Source organism: Dermatophagoides farinae, chromosome 2, assembly GCF_024713945.1.
Source record: "Dermatophagoides farinae isolate YC_2012a chromosome 2, ASM2471394v1, whole genome shotgun sequence".
NCBI lineage: Eukaryota > Metazoa > Arthropoda > Arachnida > Sarcoptiformes > Pyroglyphidae > Dermatophagoides > Dermatophagoides farinae.
This window is the reverse complement of record NC_134678.1, coordinates 2,127,210-2,143,900: the sequence shown is the minus strand read 5'-3', so window position 1 is coordinate 2,143,900 and position 16,691 is coordinate 2,127,210. Positions and strand designations below refer to the sequence as shown.

Genomic DNA, 16,691 nt, shown 5'->3' with positions numbered 1-16,691 from the left:
AGAATATGAGTCAGATAAATCATCATGAATTCAAAAAGGTTAGGTTAGGTTTTTGAATGTTTATTAAACCGGTGAAAATTTTATAAAATAAAAATCAGTGAAAAAAAAATGAAATAAAATTATGAAAATAAATACTACACTTTGACCAAATAATAATATTATTAAAAAAAATACGAATCAAAGATTCACTGTTGTGAATAACGGCAATTCTGGAAAATTTTTCTCTTCTTTTCTTATTCATCGTACAGAGATAAAACCGAAAAAAGAAAAAAATTCAGCCATCATCATATGACCGTTGTTGTTGTTATTGTTATCATAGCCTAGACTATACATTTCAATCAATTTCATAAATTCCAAACACGTAACATCTGGAATCGGTGCCTAAAACTCTTTTTTTTCGTTTTCGTTTTCATTTTCATTTTCATTTCTATTTCTATTTCTTAAACATAGAATTTTTGTTCACAAATATGTCGTGTGTGTGTGTACAAAAGCAATAAAAATGTATATAAGTGTTTACAATGTGTGTGTGTGTGTGTATGTGACATAGTAATGAAGAAAGAAAGATTCCGAATTTCGCATAGTTATCGTCTCTATCATCATCATCATCATCAACAAAATGAATTCATGAATAAGAGTACACATTGTATATCGGCGATCGGTTTCGATTTCATTTTCTTTGAACTTTCATTACTCGGCATGATAATAGTAGAAGTAGTAGTAGTTAGGATCTCTCATCACATACGAAAAAAAAGAAAGAGAGAGAGAGAGAAAGAGAAAAAAACTTTTTTTCCTGCCATCGTTATTTAAATTAAAACATTGAATCATAGAATAAAAATAATGTCTTATTGTGATTGAGAATTCTTTATCGTTCTTTTTTTATTTTGATTGGGTCGGACGCACACACACACACACACACAATTCAATTCAATTGAATTATTCCGGATATGTGTGTGTGTGTGTGTGTGTAGAATCTCCGGCTATTACTCATTTATCTATCCTATATTTCAAGGTGAATCAAGATTTCATGATCATGGACGAATAGTAACTGGAATTTTTTTCTGATTTCATGATATCATTATACAGAATTTTTGTACTTGAAATAAAAAAAAGTGGTGTTGGTGGTTCTGAATCACAATTGTGGCAAAAAAAAAAATAAAAAAATAAATGGGCAAGCCCAGAGTTTTTGGTGAATTTTTTTTTCTCATATACAAACACCATATTGTCATATACAAAGTTATGTTCTTTTTTTTCTTTTATTTTTACCAAATCTGGTTTATATTATTCTATGATTCAAAGAAGAGAAAAAAAATGAAATATAAAAAACAAACTTTTCAATAACTATTGATTAAAATATAAAATGTATGGCAATGCACTTGTGTGTGTGTGTGTGTTTATATTGAAAATGGAAAACAAAACTGACTTAGTTCATCTTGAATCCAATATACACAGACACACACACACGGTACCCGTTCCCGGTATTTCTTTTGTTGTTATTGAACGTAGTATATATTAGTATTAGAGTGTGGTCATATGAATATCAAATTGACTAGTTGAGTGGAATTTTTTTTCTCAACCAAGAGAATCTCTAATGAGAAGGAATGAAATTATCATCAACTATATCATTTGTTGTTGATATAATAATAAAGATAATGATAATGATGATGGGCAGCTGCCAGTTTTTTTGTTTTGTTTGTTTGTTACTAGGTTGATGTGTGTGTGTGTGTATGTGTGTTTAAGTTGTCAAGGTCAGTTGATATCTTGAATTTTTTTTTGTTGGAAAAAATGTCCATCCCTTTTTATTTTTTTTTATCTTTAACTTTGTAAATTAGTGTGTGCGTGTATTCACAAGCCCGGTATTCAACCGATAATCTCATGGATCGAAAATGTCAATGTTGCCAGCTAAAAAAAAACATTATTAAAATTACTATGAGATTATTTCGAATCGACTGGTTGTAGACGAACAAATGAAAAAGAATTAATCCAAATAATGTGGCAAGAAGAATAATTTTCAATTAAATGTGTTAATTATATATATTTCCATAACGTTTACACTATTATGCAAATATAGAGAAAATACTTCAAGTTTACATTTGAATTCTGTTCTGTTCTCTCTATAGAAATTCGTTTGTTATTCTATGAAATGAAAATGAAATTTAGCAAATAAACAGATCATGAATGGACATTCTGCATGAGCTAGTTTTGTGTGTGTGTGTGTAAAAAAATGACATCATCTATGCACTGTTGTCAATGTAAGATGATATCGATCCAAAATAATTCAAATATACATTCATTTCGATTCAATTTTATTCATATGATGACCAGAATAATACATACAAACATATATATAGATGGAAAAATTCCAACTACAAAAGAAAGTAAATCAAAAATTGTCCATTGAAAAGATTGGATTGAATTAGAAACGAAGAAGAAAAAATAATGAGAAAAAAAAGCACAGAGAGAGAGATTGAGAGTAAAAAAAAAACGGATTCACGTTCTAATATGGAATATTCGAGAAACTTTTTTTTTGTTCAAATAATACACAAAACTAAAATGAAACGAAACGAAAGGGAATGGATGAATGGATAAAATATCGAAGAATCAAATTGGAATTTTTCGTTTTTTATGAAAAAAAAACGACAGAGAATACAGAAAAAAAACACGCACACTGCAATCTTTTAACAAAGTTGGATTCTTTCGTTTTGTTGTCATTTCTTCATTGTTGTTGTTGTTGTTATTATTGGTCTTTCTCGATTTGTGTGTGGCAGGAAACGTTGAGCCAAGTAAAAAAAATCGATTTAAAAGTTTATATTTTTTTTTACACAGTAGCCCAGACAGCCAGAAGTATTGAAATATATTTTTCAACTTGAATTTCTCCTGTTGTCAATTTTGATTTTTCTTTTTTCTTTTCATTTCATTCCAACATGAATTGGAAGGAATGTTTATTCATCAAAGTTTTGTTACTGAGATTTGATTCTCGATTTTTAAAACAAACAAATAAATGAATGAAATTCTAAATGGTTTAAAATGTTTTGTATTCATTTGTGTGTTGATCTTAAATCAAATTATTACGAATCGAGAAAAGATATCCCTCATTACATAATAACAAACAAACGAAAAAAAAGCTAAAATTTCTCGCCAATTTTTTTTTACCCAATGATAACTTTGAAAAACGAAATAACAGTCTTAGAGAATATTTTTCACATTGGAAAATAGAACACAACCAATCAATGAACGAACAAACGGCCAAATAATAAGAGACAAAAAAAAGATGAAAAAAAGCCAAAATAAAAATAAAATTCGCTTTCGACACTCGATTTTCATTGGAAATTTCAAAGAATTGATAAATGGGCAACTTGTGTATAAGAGAATGAGAAAAAAATACTAAGACAAACAGCCCAAAACAGTGAAATAAAAAAAAAGCCAATGAAAGTAAAATCGAAGATAGACCGTTTTTCATTGCTCATCGATGTTGTTCGTTCGTCGTATAAATTCCAGGATCAAATTAAGATAAAGCATCAAAAAAAAAATAATTCTTGGAAAGAATAGAAAAGAAAGAAGAGCAAAAATACATTCTCTTCATTCTCGTCGTTTTTTATACCACTCTTTTTGGTTTGGTTGAGAAATTTTTTTTTTTTTTTTTTTTGTTCACCATAGTTTGGTTCGTTTGTTTTGTTTTGTTTTTCTATTTTTTCATTTTATTTATTTTTTCTTTTTCTTTTTTTTCTGCAAACACCCTCTCTACCACCATCTACAATTTTCAAACATTCTAAACAACAACAAAAACAATAACGAATTGATTGAACAAAAATGGAATAACTGTGGCATCAGGCATTTCAATTCTCCAAAACAGTAGGAAAAAAAATGAAAAATAAATTCAACAACAACAGTTTCAAGTAAAATACGTGAAAAAAAAGTAGACAAATCGACAGTATTTACAATGAATGGTAACAAACACACAAAATGAAGATTCATATCAATTGGATACTTCTTCTTCACAACAACAACAACAACAACAAAAAATATCACGTGATTATAAATCAATATCAAATTCATTGTCATTTGTTATTGTTGTTGATTCATTGTCATTGTCTTTTATTATTATCGTTATTTTGTTGTTATTATCAATAAATACCAGCATCCAAACATCTAACATGAAACGAAATGAATTCCATTAAAATAGAACAAATAACAGGAACAGATAAAAAAAAACAAAACGAATAAATCATCATCAAAATTGTTGGTAAATTGTTTGAAGTTTGAGTTGAAAATTCATTCAACGTGTGAATTCTGATACATTCATATTATTATATAAAAAAAATGAAATTCTTTAAATTGAAACTAATAATAAAAACAATTATAGACACATGATATGGAACGATACATCGATACTATCGATATTGGTAAACAAAACTAAAACAACAAGAAAAAAATAGCAATTTAAAAGTATAAATACAGCATTGATTGCTAGTTATTTTTGATGATGATGAAAATTATTGACAATGTACGATACTATGATTCATTGATATAATAATCGTAAAATGCTGCAAGCAAATATGGTGAAAAGAAAAAAAAATTGCATAAAAATCGATTTGTAACACACACACACACACACACAGTGATGCTTCGATTCATGAATGAAAAATTCCATAATCAATTATCGATAATCGAGATAGCACTGTACATACATAAATGGATGTTCAACAACAACAACAACATATGCATTTGATTCTAATTTTAATAATGTAACATCAAGAATTCTTGTCACCAAATGACAGAGGAAAATAAAAAGAAAATAGAAAACTAGAAGAAAAAAAATCAATGTGATAAATTAGAATCAAAGTTAATATATATGTGATAGTGACATCCAAATATGAATGAAATGAAAGTAAAACAGTACACATCATTATTATCATCATCAATTGCAAACCTCTCACCTGGGGCATCATATTGAAATATAGGATACATCAACATAACCAATAACGATCGTTGATCAGCATTTTTGGGCACAAGAAACAAAATTTCCGAAAGAAAAAAAAAATCAAGAATGATACAAAACATGATGACAAAGATGATGATGATGATAATACTCAACGGGATAATATTCATCGTATCGTAAAACATTTTCATAACTGAATTATGTGAAAAGCACACATGAATCTTGATTAAGAATAGCGTGTGTGTGTGTAAGTGTGTTCATAACAACATTTATGATGATTTTTCTTTCAATTTCATCATTATCGTAAATATCTAGTTGAAGAGAAAGAATATTCTGTATCAAAATGTTTGGTATTGAAAAATTCTTGATCACATCACGAAAATCCATTTGCACCAGACAACAACCACCACTACTACTACTACTACATCAATGGTTTTTTTTTGTTGTGAACGAATTCTAGCTCATTGAAACATTGGTCATTATGAAATCTTACATTGATCAGAGAGAAGAAATTTTTCTTTCTTTCTTTTTTTTCATTATTGCTTCGTTATATACGATATTAAATCAAATAATTTTTTATTATTATCATCGTTGTTGTTGTTGTTATTGGTGATCTTATTTCTACGATCATTATAACTCCAGAATAAAAAAAAATTATCCACACATGAGAAAATCTAGGTTATCCATTCATTCATTTGCTTTCCCAGATGGACAATTATAAGGATAAAAATGAAAATAATTTTTGTTCCAAATCAAAGAAGAAGCAATGTTACACCATAACACTAGACATAACTTGGTGGTTACGAGATTCAAATTCATTCACCTCTCTTTCTCTCGCTTACAAAATGAGAATTAGTTCATCATCAAATGAATACAAGAATTTTTTTTTTTGGTCAACAAATATACAGTATACAAAGAGAAAATAAAAATGAAATCAAACGAGAAAGAAAGAAAAAAAATTCCAGATTCATTCATTGAATTACAGAAAGAAGAAAAAAAAATCTCATAGTGAAACATGAAACCAATTCAATGATATTACTCTTTTTTTTGTCATAAAAGTTATAATGATGACATATTCTATACTATATGAATGTCATGATTATTATTATTATTTTGGATACTAGAATGTTTGCACATCCAGAATGTGAAAAAACTAATAATAAAAAAGAAAATAAAATAATTGCCCAATAATGATTCTTATATGGTTGTCCATTAACGCCATTCATTTCATTTCAATTGAATTCATTTCATTTTATCCTATATATCGCTTCATTTATTTCGTATAGTGGCCATATTCAACATTTTTTTTATTTTTTCTTCTTCTAATTAACTTTTCAACAGCAATATGATGATCATTAATTTTTTTTCGAATATAAAAATGACGTTGATGATAAGATGTTGATATCCATTTTTTTTTGTAATACTTTGGTCAACCCATCATCAACATCAACAATGAGTAAATAGATAGAATCCTATTAACTAAATGAATTTGAATTTCATATATCACACGCAATAATGTGACAGTATGTATGGTAAGTATGAAAGAATATTCCAATAAAAATGTGTCAATGATGTTGATTTGACATTTTTTTTTCTTCTAGCCTCATTTTCAATGTAAGTTTGTGCGTGTGTGTGTGTATTCCACCCATTTGTCTGTGTGGTCATTGATGTTATGACATTTTGAATCAATAATTATATCAAACGTCAATAAATTATTGAGTAAATGTAGTATGATCATTATGATGTGATCAAATTGGATGGATCATGATCATTTTCATTATCCAATCACCATCATATCACAATCATAACGATTGCTAAGTGTAAACAAACAAACTGTGAAACCACAACAAAAAGAATATTCACCACCGTTGGAACAGAATAGAAGGAATAAAAAAATATGGGAAAAAATAAATTCTGGAAAGTTTCCAAACATAAATCAGATGACCAAAAAAAAAAAAAAATTCATCATTTATTTAAACAAGATCATTCATTGGTCATTCATATTACTTACTCATATATGATGATCATTATTGTTATTATTGATATAGAAAATGAAAGTAATATTCCAAACGAATAAGAATGGATAAGAATTTCAATATGCTTTACCTCTCTAGATTGTTGACAATTTTTTTCTGTATTTGTTTTTGTGCGTGGGTACCGTTTGTCATCATCAATCAATAAATCAACAAAAAAAAACATCAATATATTAAAATATACCCTAAAATCTCGGCTATAAGATGCGTCTTGTACATAAAAAAAATGTTGATAAATAATGGTTACTTTATGGAAAAAAATATCTGCGTTTCGGTAGTTGCGACTCATAGTCGTGATTTTAAGGTAAAATGACAGAATGTGCTAGCATCAGTTCAATAAACCAACGAGGACAACGATGATGATGATGATGTTCAATTCTATTTTCATAATAATGTTTTGCTGAAATCTTTTCATTTTTTTATTTTTTACTCACTTGCAGGATCTATATTATGTCATAAATAAAAGTGAAATTTATGTATGAACCATATGTGTGAAGAATTTTTATTTATTTTTTCTGTGAATTTCGTTTTTTTTTTGCTTCAATTTTCATATCTTGTTCCTTGGAAATGGTAATAAAAAAAAATTTTTTTTTTGGGACCAGTGAAGAGATATGGATGGAACAAAATAGAAATCTAATTAATGCATACCAACGACATTATCATCATCATCATCAACATTGTGAAATGATTTTGGAAGAGAAAAAAAATTTAGAATCCAAACAAACACGAACATACACGCACACGAACAGGGAGACATTTGAAATATCAGGCCCGAAAAAAAAACAAAAAAAAACCCATCATCATACACAATATTTTAGGTGACACTCGATGATGATGATGGCGGCAGACCAAAAAAAAAAAAAAATTTGATTAACCCTATCGCTGTATGTACGAGATTTTTTTTTCGTTCATCATAATTTCATAAAGACAGATGACATCATAGGATGTCATCTAAAGAATAACGATCAAACGAAACAAAAATTGTCATCAAATCTGTAATGTTGAAAAAAAATAAAAATAGAAAAAACAAACAAACAAACAATGACAACAATTGCCGGAATCGACAATTCTCATCTCCATTTCTAAATGATGTGTGTGTGTGTGTGTTTTGGTATATTGATAATGTACACAGAAACCCACACACACACACACACACACAAAGAATCACATCTAAACCACTTAATTTAGGGTTTGGTTTAGTTTTTCGGTTGTTACGGATATTATTATTATTATAAGTATTAGTATTCTTATTATCGTAAATGTATATTGTCATAAATTTTCAATGAATGTTGCGTGTGTTGATTTGTTTCAGGATTGCTTCTTGTAAATATTTTTTGTTCCTGTTCAATCATATTACTGTTCTAGAATGTTGTATGATTGTAGCATCATAATTCTTTCATTTCATTCATACAATAACAAAAAAAAAATTCGATAAGTATATGTCATCAATGAATATAAATTGGGAAAAAAAATTCATTGACATGTATTGCACATAAATACAAATGTTTCGATTCAATTATCTTGAAAATCATTCGGTCATCCTCTTCAATCCTGTCATTGCTTTTTTTATTCTTTCGCATTTTTTTTGATTTTATCTTAGCCATTTCAAGTCTCTAATCACTATGTAATACAAAATGGCTAAAATTAAATTTTATTTAATTTCATTCCATGAAATGGTGGGACAAAATACAAAAAAAAGCTTTTTACATTGATTGGCAAACCACTATCAACTAGAAACTGTAGCATACATTAAAAAGGCATCTGAAAAGTGTACTAGAAACGGTTTCTTGGCCAAAAACAATGGTAGAAGAAAACAAAAACAATAAATCTAAAAACCGAATCATCATAGCATGAAATGGTTGGAAACCGTTATTTCATTCGTACTTTGTTTCGTCACTCTTGATATTGCAGCCACCGTCAAGTTAAACAGCAACGGCCATCAAATTAGCTAAATTTACCGTATCAACGCCGATGCCCGGACTATTTGGAATGAAAAAATTTTCTTCTTCTTTCTTTCGGTGCTATGTTTTCAAACATGAATGATAAAATAAAGTAAATATAACATGGGTATGATGACGGAATTTTTTTTTTATTTCGTTCATTTATTATTTGATTCATAAAAAAAGCTTTTCTTTCCGGAATACACAAGTCACCTCAAGGCATTTTTTAAAAATTTAAAAGAAAAAATTATAAAAAAGGCTAGGTGTGTCGATGTGACATGGTATGGTAGTTATGTTGCTATAAAGTGAAAGTGGATGAAAGTGATGAAAACGAAAACATCGTAAGTTGTCTGGAACAAAAAAAAGTTCGATAAATGAATGTGTGTGTGTGTGGGTTGTTTTTGGAAATTTTTTCTTTCTGGTTGGTCGATCGGTCTGTTTATAAACGACGATTTTTTTGGAAATCATGCACCAGAAAACGAATGAAATTGTGATCGAGTAATAAAAATCCAGAATCCTTTTTTCTAGAGAAAATAAGAACATCTAATCATCTTAGTATTGGATAAATTTTTTTGTTCACTAAACAAAACAATCGAGTATTAAAACTTGAATCAAATAATCGATAATTATCTAGGAAAAAAAATGTTATTAAATTTAATTAATTGTGTGCATCTGATATGAAACTTGCAATTTCACATTCATTCAATGGTGAGAAATGTGAAAAATCAAAATTAGAAAATTTTTTCAGATAAGCTAAAGTAGACAAATACAAAAAAAATTGTGTCTATAAATAAATTTCATATGAAATGAAATTTAATTTATCAAAACAAATAATCAAGACACATCCACACACACAAACAAACTTCATAAACATTTGACCATAGGCAGAGATGATAAAATCATCACAACAAATCATTAGATCAATGGGAAAAAAAGTGAAATTTCATAATCAATATAATATATAATCGATCCAATATAATTTCCTGACAAAATGATGACAACGATGATGACAGCAGCAATAATAACAGCAACGACTAAAAATTGTCGATACCAAATGAAGATGAAGATTAAATTTCGCTTCAAGAAACTTTTGCCATTTATGAAATTGGATTCTAGTCTAGTTGTATCATAATATAAAACAAGCAAATCATTCAACCGGTATGTTTGATCGCAATCATTTTGGCTATATAGTAGCTTAAAGAAAAGTAGCCAAAAATGAAATCGAATTGGAATTTGAGATCAAATTGAGAGAGAGAATACAAAAGTAGAAAAAAATTACAACTACAAATTGTGTATATCCAACAACAATAACGACAACAAAATATTGGAGATATGGGAAATGTTTTTCAAAAAAAAAAAAAAATGAAATTTATAAATAAATATTCGATTCGATTTAAATAAATTTTCAAAATTTTACACTAAAAAACTGCAAAAACCACCGTTTATCGACAAATTATAAAAATTTCAATTTGAAATTTTCAAATGGAAAATTGGTAGATTAGTTACAATACACACAAACACACATTTATGTACACAATATGGACAACTAATGAACAGAATACGACCGCATATAATCATCATCATGAATTTGCTAACAAATTCAATAGTTTGAATGGATATTTATATAAATAAAAAATAGAATAGAATAAAGAATATTCCAAGTCACTTTAAGTGCATTTTTTCCATTCATTCCCATTTTTTTTTTTTGACTTATGAGCTAGTTGCACGCGTATACAAACACAAATGAATGCAATGACTAAAGCTATGATCATTAGGATTGCAGATTCTTTTTTTTCCGTATCGCTATTTTCGTCGTCGTCGTAGTTGTCGTTGTTGTTGTTGATTGTTATTCGGTATTACATAGTTGGTTCTGAAACGATTTTTCTTTTTTTTTCTCCGTTTTTCACTTGCATTCATTCATTTTATATCCACGCATACATACCAAAAAGCAAAATAAAAAAAAATTCACTCATTTTTTAGTGAACCCAAATTTTTAGACAATTTTTTTTTTGCTTTTCAGTGAATGAATTTTCAAATATTTTTTCTATAAACACACACACACACACACATAAACAAATGTGTGTGTGTGTGGTTGTGGAAACATAGTAAAGAGTGAAAGGGAGAGAGAGAGAAAAAAAAAGAATGGATTGATGGATGCCTTTAGGCAATCAATTATTCGACTACTTCAACGAAACCAAACGAAGCAAAAGAAAAAAAAATTCCACACATTTTATGAGAGAATAAAAAAAAAATCCATTCATCCATTCATACTGTGAACAATTTAAATTCAACATTTAAACTAAACAGAAAAAGAAAAATAAAAGCCATTTTTTTTCTAGGGTGTTTGTTTGACGAAAAAAAAAATTATTATTATCATCTAAATCCAAACAAATATTCGTATCCACCATAGAATGGATTTAAATCCTTTCAAACGATTAAAAAAAACGATTCAATGATCATCATCATCATCACCATTATGCTGTCATGTTGATAAAAAACAAAAACAAAAACAAAATCAAACATGCAAACAGATAAACAGAATAGAATAGAATAGGATAACTTGAAACAAAACAAAAACAATGAAAATATGCCGTCGGAAATGACAAATTGGCAATCATTTAGATTCAAAGATTTTTTTATTTTGTTTTTTTTTGTCTCTGTTATATCCGGTCACCGGAATAATGATTGTTTTTTTTCCACTATCACCAATTGCTTATGATGACAATAATAATGATGATGGTGATGCATTTTGCTCACGCAAACAACTTTTTTTTTCTTTTGTTCACTATTTCAAGAAAAATTATTTTGGATTTCATTAAATTCTTTGTATGTTTGTTTGTTTTCAGATATGATCATCATCATCACCATTATATAGTGATAATGATGAATGCTGGATTTTTTGTTTTCATTTAATGTTTGTTTTATCATTGATTGATCGGATGGCAATTAAGCAATTCAAAACGATCAAAAAAAAAAAAGAAAAAGAATGAAATTTTACTCTCAATGTTTATTGTAACATTAGTTTTATATATTACACACACACACTCGCCGAGGACCAAGTTGGCGTAATAACGAAAAAAAACTTCACCCACACACACAAAAAAAAGAATCAAAGTAGTTAAAATTCCATTAAAAGTTTTTCGTTTCCTTGCCACTTTTTTTTTGCTGGGTAATCGGCAAAATTCTTACGCAAGCAAGCAAAAACAATGAAGAATATAAGATGAAAAATTCCAACTTCTGGACAAGCCAGGATTGTTTTTTTTTCGTCTTTTAGTCAGTGTCATATGTTTCGAATGCGTGTGTGAGTTTTTTATTATTATTTTTTGCTTTCTTTTTGTTCATACAATATCAATTCTTACGAGAACAAAATGAAATCCATGATCATCATCATGGAATGGATTTAGCGTGTGTGTGTAATTTTAAATTCAAATAAAGTGAAAATTGCATCACGGATGTTACTTTCTTATTCGATTCCTTTCAGTTAGATATTGTTTTTTTATATTGAATTTTATGTGGGTGTGTGTGTGCAAAGGAAATGGAATGAAAGTAGAGAAAAAGAAAATGAGAGTGAACTTACCTCAATTTGTTTTCATGGAGGTACAGCTGTTTTAAATTCTTCAATCCATAGAATGCATTTTCTTCGATTATTTCAATTCCGTTTGCGCTGAAATCGATTGATTGTAAATGTATTAGATTATTGAAGGCGGCATTGGGCACGATTCGTATATGATTGTGAGCTAAACTCAATTTCCTCAATATTGGACAATGGACCAATGAATTTGTAGGCAGATTTACAAGCTCATTGTGAGCCAAGTCAAGCTCGATTAGATTGGTTAGTTGTTGAAATGCATCAATGTGTATATCATTCAATCGACAATTCTCTAAATAAAGACGTTGTATATTTCGAAGTTCGACTCGCTCAAATGCACGTGCCTCAAGTTTACTGAGCGGATTTCCCGATAAATATAGCACTTGTGTACCGGAATCAATTCCTTTCGGTACGTGATGTAGATTTGCTTCGGGACATTCGACCCACATCTTACCCGAACGCCATTTACAATTACAACGAGCTATACATTTGGTTTGGGCAAGTTCATAAGGTCGATTCACATGTATATTCGAGGTAATCATATAGTGATGATTGTTTTTATGTTTATGTTGATGATTATTGTAATTATGATGATTATTTTTGTCTATCAGTTCAATGCTTGATGATGTTGATGAAAATGGCTGTCCAATATGTGCCGCAAGCAATGGTGATGATGATGATCGAAAGGATTTATATTCTTCATTGTAACGATGTTTATTATTTGATAATAAATAATTCAAATGTTTGGACGAAGATCTTGTTATTTGAAAATTATTCACTTTAACACTGTTAAAGAAGATGCTGAGCAATATGAAAATGATTAACAATGAACAATTTATAAATGTATAACGATTTGTCCTTGATTTGTTTGACAACAACAATAATATAAGAAATGGAATCACTATGGTCATAATAAAGAATTTTAATGGCAGAAATAATATAAAACACCAACACCAATAACAAAAAGAATAAAAATCACATGGTCGTATTGTCAAACTACTTTTATAAGACATCATTTCATTGTAATAGATTTTCAAACGATTAACACAATCCAACAATCTAGTCCATCTTTGTAATAATACAATCGTATTGGGCATCATACATTGTCGAAATTGTTGTTGTTGATGTGATCTTAATGAATGAACACGATTTGACGATAGTAACAACATCTTGTTCAATCTTTGTTGTTGTCGTCGTTGTTTTATTGTTTGCTTATGATTTTATCTGATCGATTCATTTGTGATTATTTTTGTGCATTGGCCATTGATTTGAATTCATTCGTTTTTGACTCGTTTTTTTTGGCCATATCAATGATTGATTCTAAATGAAAAGGAAAAGTAGAGAAAAAAAATATTAGAAGTTTTGAAGAATTGCGAATAATTAAAAAGCAAAATAAACACAATATGAGTGGCTCAACTGTTTGAAATTGATTGTTTAACGAGAAAAAATGAACATTTTTTTCTGGCTGTTATTGTGTCATTTAATTTTGTTTTTTTTTAAATTGAATCCTCAATTCCACTGTATATAAACCATAATGCAATTGAATTTAAAGAGTAAACTAAATCGTGATAATCATCATAAAGTTTTCCGTTCATGAGAAAAAAAATAAAAAATTGAATTACAGTTTTTTTTGTTGGTTGTGGTTCAACTAATGGTAACGATTTTCCAGTATTTTTTATAGATAGAAAGGAAATCTTTATGTTTTTATAGCGTAGCCAATAAAGTCTGTATAAATCCATTGAAGAAAAAAAAAATGAAATCAACAATATAAAACATCATTAATGTCCACTGATCATATCATCGAATGATGCAACTGTTTATAATGGCAAATAAAACAAATACACTCATACCCCGCTTAACGCTGCCCCGCTTAGCGCTGATTCGATATAACGCTGTATAATTACCCTACATTGCATTACATTGTTACATTGTATATGAAGGGTAAAAATGCATTATGTAAAGATAGCCCCGCTTAGCGCTGTTTCGCTTAACGCTCAGAATTTTTGGAACGTAACCCCCGCGTTAAGCGGGGTATTACTGTATATAAATAAAACGATGGAACACAAAAAAAATCCACAATTCAAATTTTCAATAAATCAAAAAAAATGAAAATAAACTCAAACTTTAATATAGTTGGATGAGCATAAAAACATATATATAAAAATCTTTAAAATGATCAAATCGAATAATATAAGACAGAAAACAAAAATAAATGGCTTTATGCCACATCATCCATTGTTTCAAAGCCGTTTCAAAAAGCTGACATTTCAATGATCATGATCTAAATTCTGGCCAAAAAAAAAAGACAAAAACAAAAAATTTATCATCAAAAACAATTACTTTTCACCGATGCACTGAATTCTATCTTGGATATATTTCCCATCATCCATTCATCCACCCAGAATGACGAATCGAAACGGATTTTAGAAAAAGGGAAAACTTTTATTTTGTCTTGAATTTTTTTATTTTTTTGTTATATTTTGGTCTGATTTGTTTGTTCATGTGTGTGTGTGTGTGTGTGCGTGTATGCTTATGGAATATATCAACAAAACTATTAGACAACAATAATAACAGCGACAATAATAATATCACAACAAAGTAAACCAAAACTGAATGAATTTATGGAACTGTGTATTTCTATGGCCAAGGACAAAAAGACAATTGTGTGTGTGTATGTCTATACGTTATTATTAGTGTTTTTTTTTTATTATGAGGAGATAAACACTATTAAACTTGAGAAATGGGAATTAGATCCATGATGATATAAATATACACGATATAATATGGATCTCGGTATGAGTATGTGAGATGAATGAATGTATGAATCACTACCGACGACCGAGTCAAAATAAAAAAAAAAAAAAAAAAAAGAATAACCAAGCATGATGAATGTAAAAGCAAGAGAAAATTTATCATTATCCACATGGGTGGACATCTATTGTGCGTGTGTGTGTGTGTGTGTGTGTGTGTATGGAATGTCTAAATTTTAATAATGAAAAAAAAAGATTGAAGAAGAATCCAAAGAAAAAACAAATGATGATGATGGGATTCTTGTGTCATTCATTCTTGCACAACAGTATCATCATCATCATCATCATCATATATTCTCTTTTTTCTTGTATATCCCATAAAAAAATCTTAAATTCTGTGTATGTGGAATGTAGTTGAAATTTTTTTTTTTTTTGTAATCATTTTTCAAAATGACAACACACCTTTAAGGTAATTAAATCTTTTGACCAATGGCAACTGAACCAGAACAATGATATATCGATGAATATTATATATATAAACATATTGAAATGATAATATAAAATCTATATGGAAACAATAATGTAATGAAAAGAAAAAGAATGCGTGAAAACCCAAAATAAGAAGAAGAAGAATAATGATCCGGATGACAATATCTTAAAGAAAAAAACTTGCCTCAAAAAGTAATGAGCAATGGAAACAAAAATCGAACAATGAGAGAGACCAAAAAAAAAAAAAAAAAAATGGAACCGAAAAAAAAGATCAAAAATTCAGCGATGACAATATGGTACGATGTTGGCGGTGGTAAAACGTTAAAAAACAACTACCAACCAACAACGACAACGACAATGTTGATGATGATGATGATGATGATGAGGAAAAAAAAGAGAATGATATTGAGCGTGAAAGACATTTTTCATTATTTATATATTTCATGCAACATTTTTTTTTCTTCTTTTCTCTATTTTTTCATAATTCTTTTCCAAGGTCCTAGATTCCAACATGGAACCAGAATCCCATTTTGTGACTATAATACTACCATTCGTTGCTTTGATCATTATTAAGATGATGATGATGATGATGATGATGTAATGGTATAGAGACCATGCAGAGATGAAACTCAAACACTTACTTACTGATTCACACACACACATATTGTGTCACATGGATATTGTTTCTTTTTTTTTCTCTATAAATGGAATAGCCAGCCACAGGCTTCGTATGTTTTTGATAATGTCATTGACAACCAAAAAAAAAAAAGAAAATTCGTATACGGTTATTAAACATTTACTTTACTTCGCTTACACTACAACAAAATTGTCTGTTTTTGAGAAAAATCGAAGAAATTCTTGTTTCTTCTAACGGATATAGAAAAAAAAATGCTGAAAAAAGTAGCGGAATTCATTCCTCTTTTTTTTCGTTCATTTTGTTCATTGAACAATGAA

The 16,691-nt window shown here is 28.6% G+C and overlaps 1 protein-coding gene across 1 annotated transcript in view; it reads right to left on the bottom strand.

Moving 5' to 3' along the window:
* Window positions 1-16,691, bottom strand: part of LOC124493998 (uncharacterized) — an 86,046-nt gene that overhangs the window by 31,202 nt on the left and 38,153 nt on the right. Inside the window, 1 exon segment of the mRNA XM_075735921.1 lies at window positions 12,487-13,818. Coding sequence (XP_075592036.1) covers window positions 12,487-13,667 — 1,181 coding nt within the window. The 5' untranslated portion in view covers window positions 13,668-13,818.